This window comes from Anabrus simplex, chromosome 7 (assembly GCF_040414725.1).
Source record: "Anabrus simplex isolate iqAnaSimp1 chromosome 7, ASM4041472v1, whole genome shotgun sequence".
NCBI classification, from domain to species: Eukaryota; Metazoa; Arthropoda; class Insecta; order Orthoptera; family Tettigoniidae; genus Anabrus; species Anabrus simplex.
In genome coordinates this window covers 92,809,061-92,820,000 of record NC_090271.1, presented here as the reverse complement: position 1 = coordinate 92,820,000, position 10,940 = coordinate 92,809,061, and the positions used below count along the sequence as shown (strand labels likewise).

The 10,940-nt window shown below is 38.4% G+C and overlaps 1 protein-coding gene across 11 annotated transcripts in view; it reads right to left on the bottom strand.

Annotated features, from left to right (window-relative positions):
* Ndae1 (Na[+]-driven anion exchanger 1) overlaps window positions 1–10,940 on the bottom strand; it is a 917,075-nt gene that overhangs the window by 86,215 nt on the left and 819,920 nt on the right. For all 11 annotated transcript variants that reach the window (XM_068228594.1, XM_068228592.1, XM_068228596.1 and 8 more), the window contains 2 exons: window positions 7,528–7,677; window positions 3,817–3,912 (listed from right to left, as the gene is read on the bottom strand). In XM_068228594.1, coding sequence (XP_068084695.1) covers window positions 3,817–3,912; window positions 7,528–7,677 — 246 coding nt within the window. The remainder of the gene's footprint in view (window positions 1–3,816; window positions 3,913–7,527; window positions 7,678–10,940) is intronic.

The following is a 10,940-nucleotide window of genomic DNA, read 5'->3' as shown; positions in this document are numbered from 1 at the left end:
ATTCCTGAACGAGAACCTGGGGATGAGCACGGCGGTTGTCTACGAAAAGGAGGATTTTCCTCCCTTCACACTGAAACTTCTCGTCAATACCACACAGCCAAGATTTTTAAATAGAGCTTGTCATCCGGTAATTAATTTACACCTGAGAAACAGCGAGGCTTCGCCGATTTTCCAATCACTAGTAGTTTTAGATTTTTGGGCCCCGTCGTATTAATTCCCAGCATCACTTTAACCCTTTCTTAACTTGTTAACTGTTCCTCACAAACCACAAATGCCGTATAGCAGAGTTCATGTTTTACAAAATTCGAGTTACAGAGTATTATTTGCTTCAAGGGAGGAAATGTTTGCTTCGAGAAATTGACAAATTCGTGTAACCAAATTTTGAGTGATAGAGAAATAAATACACGTGAAGAATAGGACAAACGGCTGGGAATTTTAAGTTACTTCGAGATAATGAATATTCGAGTAATGGAGGTTCGACTGTTGTTGCAATATCCGAGATATCCATTCGCGCATGTGGATGAAAGGAATGTGGATGTGAATAATATTTTGTATATCCGCACAGGGCTCTAGTTGTTATGTTGAATTCTTGCTCAGGTACAGTATGCAAAACTTTTAGTGATACTTCGGCTCTGTAGTGCTGAATTGGTAGACCTCTGGTATCTTTGAGATTTATTGACAACCTCTGAGACAAAAAATAAGAATCCATTATGTATCGCCATGAGACATCTGGCGGTATAATTGCAACACTTTAAATACTGTTATTTTCACAGCAAAGTCAAAATATGGATGAAGCTTGAACACGAGTGAGGAAAATCAAAGTACATCATAGGAACAACCTAGAACTCCTACACGGAAACGACGGTTTAGGAAAATTCATATCAATCGTTCATACCATCGATTCAATTCAGATTTCATTTTCATTCAGTTGGCAGTACCGGAACTGGACTAGCTCCCTCCTTACTCCTCATACCCGTAAAACGAAGTATCACTAAAAGTTTCACAGACTGTATGCACGTCCACAACAAAAATAAAAGTAAATTGTTTAAATGAGAGTAATAATGGCAATGTGTAGGGACCTCTGAAAGTGCTGAATAAAATGCTTCATTATTGGTGGAAAAATTACCAAAATGGTGTTTAAAAATTGGTTAAAAATAAGACAAAGTGGTACAAAAAATAAACTAATTTTAAAATTCATCATGAAGTGAATGTTATAAGCTTATGTAAGCCTAATTACAATAATAATACTAATAATGTTAATGGGTGTGCCCAAGAATTATATAAAATTCACTTTGCTTCACAAATAATTCTGCTCAGAAATTAACCCTTTTAGCGAACAGCATATGCATGTTGAGTCATCAGCCCGAAATTGGTAGGAACCTCAACAGGTCCACCATCAGCGATGATGAGTAGCCGAGGTCAACATGTAATAAGAGGGGAAAGGGTCCACCTATTCAGTACACACGTGTTAAAATTATGTAAACAATGTAAATATGGATTAGTATGAAAAATATCACATATGAAGTAGCTAGGTGTCACTGAACAGGTAAACCAGGAAAACTTTACCGACACAGGTAGGTCTTATGGCAACGATGGGATAGGAAAGGGCCAGGAGTGGAAAGGAAGCGGCCGTGGCCTTAATTACGGTACAGTCCCAGCATGTGCCTGGTGTGAAATTGGGAAACCACCGAAAACCATCTTCAGGACTGCCGACATTGGGGTTCGAACCCACTATCTCCCGAATGCTGGATACTGGCCGCACTTAAGCGACTACAGCTATCGACCTTGGTACTAGGAAAACTAGGAGTGAAATAGTTTGCTTTTGCTTTCCTCACTGAGTCAGATGTTGCTATTACATATCAGTCTGCCAATCCCACTGAAATGCATACGCCAGCCAATCCTATGAACAACACTTTTACACCACTGACATTTTTCGCCATTGTAAAATTGACACAAAGACTGGCTGTGTACAGAATGGTATTACAGTACAAGCATCACTCATTACCTCGGACGCTTTCATATCATCAAACGGACTGAGACAAAAAAATGAAAGTAATAAACTTGATCTAGCCCATACCAGGAGAGAGTATACAATTTGCACACTGTATCTCACCAGAGATCGACCTGGACAGATAAGAGGATATAGAAATATACAAAATGCCTAAATATTGTGAATTAAATATTATGCAATACAAGAAATTATTCCAATCAAGACATAAGTTTGAATGGCATTTATAAAAGTAGGAAAGATCACAATATGAAGATAAAGTTGGAATTCAAGAGGACAAATTGAGGCAAATATTCATTTATATGAAGGGGAGTTAGGGATTGGAATAACTTACCAAGGGAGACGTTCAATAAATTTCCAATTTCTTTGAAATCATTTAGGAAAAGGCTAGGAAAACAACAGATAGCGAATCTGCCACCTGGGCGACTGCCCTAAATGGAGATCAGTATTGATCGATTGATTGTGATTGATTGATTTATGCAAGTAGCATATTAAAGAAATTCAAAATTTTAACTCAGTATTGTGAACATCATTTGATAGTATCAAATGAAAAAATCCACAGCCTGTTTCCAGTCATTCGACCGGGTCAGGAATGGAATGAATGAAGCCCCCATCTAGCGGTGAGGATAGGAAATGTGCCGGCTGCCGAAGCCTGTCGCACTCCTCTGGGGCAATGATTAATGAATGACTAATGAAATAAAATGATATTGGAGAGTTTTGCTGGAATGAAAGATGACAGGGAAAACCGGAGTACCCGGAGAAAAACCTGTCCCGCCTCCGCTTTGTCCAGCACAAATCCCACATGGAGTGACTGGGATTTGAACCACGATATCCAGCGGTGAGAGGTCGGCGCGCTGCCGCCTGAGCCACGGAGGCTCACTTGATAGTGTCAAATACTGAAATATATTCTAACTTATATCCAAATATATTTGTATATGCAAAAATAAATGAATAACTGAGAAGCCCACTTGAACTCTGATCATTTCAAAATTGAAAAAGCCTGAAGAGCTTGAATATTGTGACATTCACAGTCTGTGAAATTAAAATAAGATTTTTTGTGGGGAACATTTTTGAAATAAAATACTGTTCACAAAATTCAGATCAAGTCTGATTATACTACAGGTTCCTGGCACTAAACAGTTTAAATGGTAAGCATAAAATCATCAGATATAGGAATCAATTTCAGTATCTCAAATGGCAAAATATTGATGCCATAGTTTATGATTTTCATAATTCCTGTGTTGATTTCCCATGGTGTAGGGATAGCATGTCTATCTCTTTCCTGGAGGACCCAAGTTCGATTCCCAGCCAGTCCAGGGATACTAATTGTGGACTAAGGGCCAGAACGGCATTCACTCAGTCTCGTGAGATCAGCTGAGAAGCTGTCTGATATGGCAGGCAACGAACCTGGTTTAGGATGTCATCATGCTGAACGCATGACATTCCATTATCTGGCTGAGCAGCAGCCATCTTGGAAGGCTAAGGCCCTAATGGGCTGTTGTGCCATGTGTCTGTTTATTAATTAAATGTTGAAGATTTGTATAAATATAGCAAGAGGTTATACAGTACATAAAAAAGATAATACTAAAAAAAATTTTTTGGGCATTTCAGATTCTCCTCCATATTTTCCTGGAATGCCTCTTGCATATCAATGAACTATTTGCACTGTCTGGTTCCACAACAACTTAAAGCTGAGAAGTCCAGCAAGATTCAGAAACTAGTTCTATAAAAATTTGCCTCTCTGCTAAGACCACTAGTTCATAAACTGTAAAACACATTTTATTTAAAAGTTATTTATAGCAACTTACCTCCAGTTTTGGTGTTTTGAGGCCTACCATATAATCCAAGCCAGACATCAAGAAAATTGCAAGAATTACAGCAAAATCACTAACAATCTGTCGGACCTGAAATAAATATAAGAGAAATATGTAATATCCCTGTTAAATAATATGTATTGTATGCTTACTTCTTAAACTGTTTTTATGATTTTCCAAAGTGCTCAGGTGCCAGAAATTCTAGCTACCTGTTTAATGTTGCACTAACACATAGAAGACTTTTGGCAAAGGAAGGATGGGAAAGGGCTAAGACTGAGAAGGTAGTGGCTATGGCCTGAATTAAGGTACAGCAGGCATTTGCCTGATGTAAAAATGGGAAACCATGGAAAACCATCCTCAGGGCTGTTGATGGTGGGATTCAAACCCACTATCTCCTGAATGCAAGTTCACAGCTGCACGATCCTAACCACATGGCCATCTCCCTTGGTGCCAGAAATTCTATCTCACAGGTGTTCTTTAACAAGCCAGTAAATCTTCTGACATGATGCTTATTTACTAGAGCATCTTCAAATTCTGCCAGACTGAAGCAGCATTAAACCTGCCATTTTGGTCTCAAAAGATAGTGGTCTGCCATCTGAACTTCACAGCCAAAAATAATAATTTTATATCTAGCACTTCAAGGGCTCTTGTACTGGTACATAAATATGCGAAAATATGCGAAAGAGTGAAAGGAGAGCACTTGAAATGATCAGTTTAAGGCTGACTTCAGAACAAACTCAATAGATTAAACTGTGCAAATCAACTGGCTTTGATGGCGGGGTCGTGTGAGATGAGTGAAGGAGGATAGCTTACAGAGCCATGTACAGTAAGAGATGCAGAGTTTTGAGGTAAATATAGAACTAGAAGAGGTCACAATGTAGTCTCAGGCAGATAGTTATGGAGGCCCGTAATTCATTCACAGAAGTGTGTACAGAGATGGATATCTGAAAGGTATGTAACAGTCTGTAGTGAAGATGGAGGGAGGGAGGGAGGGATGAACCTCAAAAGATTCAGTGTGTTGTGAAGTCTAAGTTGCCCCTGAAGCAATCCATATCTTTTTTCTTCTTTTTTTTGCTAGTTGCTTTACGTCACACCGACACAGATAGGTCTTACTGCGACGATGGGACAGGAAGGGGCTGGCATTTGCCTGGTGTGAAAATGGGAAACCAAGGAAAACCATCTTCAGGGCTGCCGACAGTGGGGTTCGAACCTACTATCTTCCGAATATTGGATACTGGCCGCAATTAAGCGACTGCAGCTATCGAGCTCGGTCAATCCATAACTGCTCAAACCTACTGTATTAGATGTTTGCCCATATTGATACAGCATATTCCAAAATGAATGATGACAGATTCCGTCTAACTATTAAGGGAGTTGGCTATGTGGTTCACACTGTGTAGCTGTTAGCCTTCACTCGAGAAATGGTGGGTTCGAACCCCACCATCAGAATATTTTCTGTGTTTTTCCATTTTTACACTGTCCAGGCACACTGTGCTGTATTTAGGGCATGACCACTACATACCCAACCATGCCCTCTTTCCTCAGTGTCATAAAGAACCTATAATTGTTACTGCAATGTTAAGAGATAGCAAAGAATAGATTAACAAGTTAATTTATATTACATACCTCAAATATTTGAAATTGTTTCAGCAATCATAAAAAGCACTTTGTTGCTTAAGAATGGAGAATTCATACCTGCATTTTTTCTGAAATACTGTTTTTTATTTCACAACTATGGCTATACAAAGCCTCTGTAGAGACCACATAACAAAATATGCAATGGAATTGCATAAAATGAACCAATGCCACCATTTTGTATCTAGTTTTAAGACATTCGTCTAGAGATACCTTACAAGTGTGAAAAAAAATCTTAAAATAAGAAAATTAAACTTTTGTACTAATCAATCTGTTTACATCAAATTTAGTTAATTCGTAATTTGTAACTGGCAAAACTTTGTTCTTTGCCTTAAATCACAGGATAGTTTTTTTTATCTCCTGTAAAATCAGGTTTTAGTTACATACAATGTTTTCATTCTTCTATTCATTCCCGCATCAAAGCTGGAAACTCAAAACTTATATGGGTAATACTATCAGGACCAAGCCCATATTTTGTACTCATCCACAGAAACCAAGCAATTTTATAGAGATTTTTGAAAAAATATTCCTTCTCTGTATCTAAAAATAGTGCACAAGTAATGCTATGTTCTTCATCATGTAAACTAAAAAAATAAAAATTAGGAAAGCAGCATGACAGTAGAGGGGTTACACCTACAATTCCTATCATCTATGTAGTTTTCTTCATTATCAGAAATGTTACTACCATTGCTTTAGGCCCCCTATGGGTGGGGGCAGTAGAATAACACCCACGGTATCCCCTGTCTGATGTAAGAGGCGACTAATAGGGGCCCCAGGGGCTCTGAACCTTGGAGCGTGGATTGGCGACCACGGGGCCTTTAGCCGAGTCCTGGCAGAGCTTCCATTTACTTGTGCCAGGCCTCACTTTCATCTATCCTATCCGACCTCTCCTGGTCAACTCTTGTTCTTTTCCGACCCTGGCGCTATTAGGTTTCCGAGGGCTAGGGAGTCTTTCATTTTCACGCCCTTCATGACCCTTGTCTTCCTTTGGCCGATATCATCATTTTTGAAATGTCGGATCCCTTCCATTTTTTTCCCTCTGATTAATGTTATATAGAGGATGGTTGCCTAGTTCTACTTCCTCTTAAAACAATAACCACCACCACCACCACCATTGCTTTAAAGAAAAACGTACCACATCAACATTTTCATTATAAAGGCTTGGGCTAGATTTTGAAAAGTTATACTCAAAGTGATATGATTTAGACTTAATAAAAACTGTTAATGATTCATACCTTCAAATGCACCAGAAGTACAGTATCTCCTAATTTGTCTATTTCACTATCAGAGTCATCTATATCGGCTTGGGCATGAACTATTTCATCTTCTCAGTCATTGTTTGCTCCATCTTTACTACTACTACTACTACTACATACACAGCCTCGCTGATTCATTAAAAATATAGTGAAGCTCGTTATTAAGTGCCATCTAGATGCAGAACTTGTTACTACAAAGCACCACAAACATGTATTATCAGCACACTTTTTATCGATAGATTTGTGTATGGGTGAGGAGTAAGGAGGGAGCTCTCCCGGTTCCGGTAGTGCTGCCAACTGAATGGAAATGAAATCTGAATTGAATCGATAATATGATCGATGGATATGAATTTTCTAAACCTTTATTATCTTAAGCCAACAACTGTGTCACACACACATTATATAACATTATATAACATTACATAACATTTCTCAATGCAAATCTTGTTCCTAGCATGAATTCTATAGTTTGGCTGTGCTGTGTAAACAACAACAATACTAGTATGTAAAGTGTACGCCAGATGTCGCACAGCGATGCATAAGCAATTCATAGTTTGTGTTTCAAAGGTTGCCAATACTAATCTCGAAGATTGCCGAGGTCAACCGATTCAGCACTAGGGTGTAAATCTATCCAGAAAAAGTGTGCTGATAATAGCAATAACCAAGTAAAAATTGTAGGCAGGAATTTAAAATTAAATCTTATGTTTGAGCCTGCAAAAATTATACGCTTGATCAATTTCAAAACAATGGAAACCAGTAGAATCTATGGGCATGATCGCTACAGTGTTACAAGAACAATATTATAAATTCTTACGCCAGAAGGAAAGAATAACGCATTCTTGAAGTCCTTTAGATGAACTGACAGAAGAAATGTTCCCGCAAAAAGAATGATGGACATCAAAAAGACATCAGCCACAAAATGTGGAGCATTGCAACCAGCATCCAGGAACACTCCATCAAGATTCTGAGGAGAAAAAAATAATAGATGGTTAGTACAAATTTTAGTAAAATATTTTCCTGAAGGAAGGAAGGAAGGAAGGAAGGAAGGAAGGGAAGAAGGAAGGAAGGAAGGAAGGAAGGAAGGAAGTACATTTTTATGGGTAAAAATATTTTCCTTTATGGAATATACTTTAATCTGTGGAGGAAAAAAATTATCTCTACTTCTACCTCTGAAACCCATCAGAAAGCATTTGTAACCCAGGTTAGGGACAGCCACAAGAGCATCTGATCTCCAGGCTAAGAGCAGCCTTTTATATTCCATGAAGGGTTGGTGTCAGTAAAGGACTGAGAAGTTACCCTTAGGAAGTGAACTCAATTGGTGTCAAGGGAAAAGAACGAATGATTTACATTCTCTGCTATTTAAATGTATCCCATTTGTGTAGTCAATTATGCCACTTTCTCTACAGGGTTTAATATAGCAATTACGAGGGTATATTGTGGATAATAACATTCTTGTACACCAAACTGAAATTACTTACAAAAATCTAAGTGTTACTTCTTTTATTGCTCAGCAGTGTAGTTCCAAAATCTTCCACTAGGTACCATGTGGTAGCTGAAGTAGTTCCAAGGCTCTCTGCTTCATGCCATGTAGCAGCTGGTATCATTACCAATGAAGAATTCACATAAAGCATCACCTCTTTTGTTTCAATATCTCTGAAGGAGTTCTACGTTTATAGTTCTGCACAGAATTTTATAGTTTTTGGTCCAGGCCCTATACAGAACAAATTTTCCTATAACTTCAGTTTTTAAATAATTTCTGAACTGCTGTACTGGTTGTCAAGCATTCTTGCTATTTCACCAACAGCTGCACAGTATTTTCCTTAACAACCTCATCAACTCTAATCCAATTAAACTATGAACAACAAAGGTGAAATATTACATCTTTGTCTGATCCCTGCAAGGACCTGGAACCAAGGATTCATTCTACCATCAATTCTCACTCCAGCCCAATTGTCAATATAAATAAATGCCTTGGAGTGCTTTTAATAATCTACCTTTAACGCCATAGGACCCCAGTACAGCTAACATCTTTTCCCTTGGTACCCTATCATATACCTTCTTCAGATCTATGAAACAAACATAACTGCTTACCTGCCAACTTTTAGAAATAAAAAATAGGAAGATTTTTTAATTCTTGGATTTCATCACATCACATATATTGCACCACTGTCTAGGTGAAAAAATGTCAGATGTATATACATCTACAGTTACAATGTGAATTGATCATTAAATTTAAAATCTTAAACTACAAAACCAAAAAATGGTTACAAGAAAATGTACCTAATCATTCTCATTTATGACACACACAAATAATATTTATGTCACACCGACACACGCAACAAAATGCATAATAGTTTCCTTTATCAGACAGTACAATGAACGGAAATTTACAGGTATCTCTGAACACTTGCAGATAACGTTTGTTATACTTCTTGGTCATAACGAGAAGAGAAAATATCAGAAACTGTCACCGACACAACCCCCTTAAATACATTCAACTCATTAACATTATGCACTTAACTACGTGAAACTACCACATACAAAACAATTCAATATGTCCCATACATTACCAGGGAGGGAGAGCATAGAAACGCAAGAAAAAACATGTGGCCTACACCTCCGACGAAACTACGCACAGAAATAATGTTAACAGCGCACGAAGCAAACAATAACAAACTCATTCTTTCGATTAACGGAGTTGCTAGCACGCGCTAGCCTCTCTAGCTTGCAGGACGATTGCCGTCCCAAATCTCCAGCTGTATAAAGTACACACCCTGCTGTGGTGAGCAGGAAACACGATACACGAAGGCGATGGATGAAATAAAGCATCAAATAAATATGCTTAAAAATGAGGTTTTGAAAATTAGTGAAACACATAAGAATTTATCCTGAATTTACCCTTTATCCTAGGGGAAGAGTACTGACCATACTGGAGGTTATATTAGTCAAAAATAGGAAGAACTAAAAATAAATTGGAAAATCGGAAGAAGAGTTTAAAAAACGGAAAGTATCCGGGTAAATCGGAGGGTTGGCAGGTATGCAACTGTCTATTCGTCTCATAGCATTTTTCAGATACCTGGTGCATATTGAAAATCTCATCCTGACAGCCCTCCTGTGCTCTGCAACCATACTGGTTTTCATCCAACATGCTCTCAACCACTCCCTTCCAAAACGTCGGTGACACTTTGCCTGGTATACTGATCAATAAAATACCTCGATAGTTGTTGCAATTCTTCCCGTTCCCTTGCTTATAGATAGGCAGAATTACTGCTTTAGTCCGATCAGAAGGTACCTTACTAGCGTTCTATGGCAATCTTTTAACTCTATGAAGTCATTTCATCCCTGCCTCCCCACTATATTTCATCATTTCAGGTCTAATTTCACCAATTCCTGCTGCTATATAAAAATTGAGTTTATTTACCATCCTTCCCACTTCCTCAAGCATAATTTCACAATCATTAATATCCTCCTCCCCATGAGCTTGTTTGTTCACCAAATCAACAGAAATGTGCCCTTTTACATTCAGTAGATGTCCAGCTCCTTGGCTGAATGGTCAGCGTAGTGCTTTACAGTTCGGAGAGGGTCTGATTCCTGGTCGGATCAGAGATTATAACCTTAAATGGTTAATTCCCTTGGCTCGAGGACTGCATATTTATACTGTCCCCAACAACCCTGCAACTCGCACATCACACGCAATGCTGTCCTCCTCTACAATAACATGCAATTTCCAACACATGGCAGATGCTGCCCACTCTCGTCGGATGGTTTGCATTACAAGGGCTGCACCAAGCTAGAAATAGCCACATGAAATTATTATTCAGAAGATTTTCAAAATATTCTTTCCACCTATCTAGTGATTACCTGGGATTTACTATGAGTTCACCTGATTTACCCAAAACACTATTCATTTCCTTCCCCCCCCTTTCTAAGATTCTTTATTAGTGTCCAGAAAGGTTTCCCTGCTGCTTGACCTAGCCTTTCTAGGTTATTATCAAAATCTTCCCACGACTTCTTGGATTCTGAAGTTAATTGTTTCACTCTGTTTTTTTCATTTACCTACAATTCTCTGTCTGTATCACTCCTTGTTTGGAGCCATTTCTGACACGCCTTCCTTTTATGTTTACAAGCTGCCTTCACATCATCATGCCACCAAGATGTTTGCTTTACCCCATCTTTACACACAGTTTTTGCTATAGCATTACTGTATGCCACCCATTCTCTTCCTAT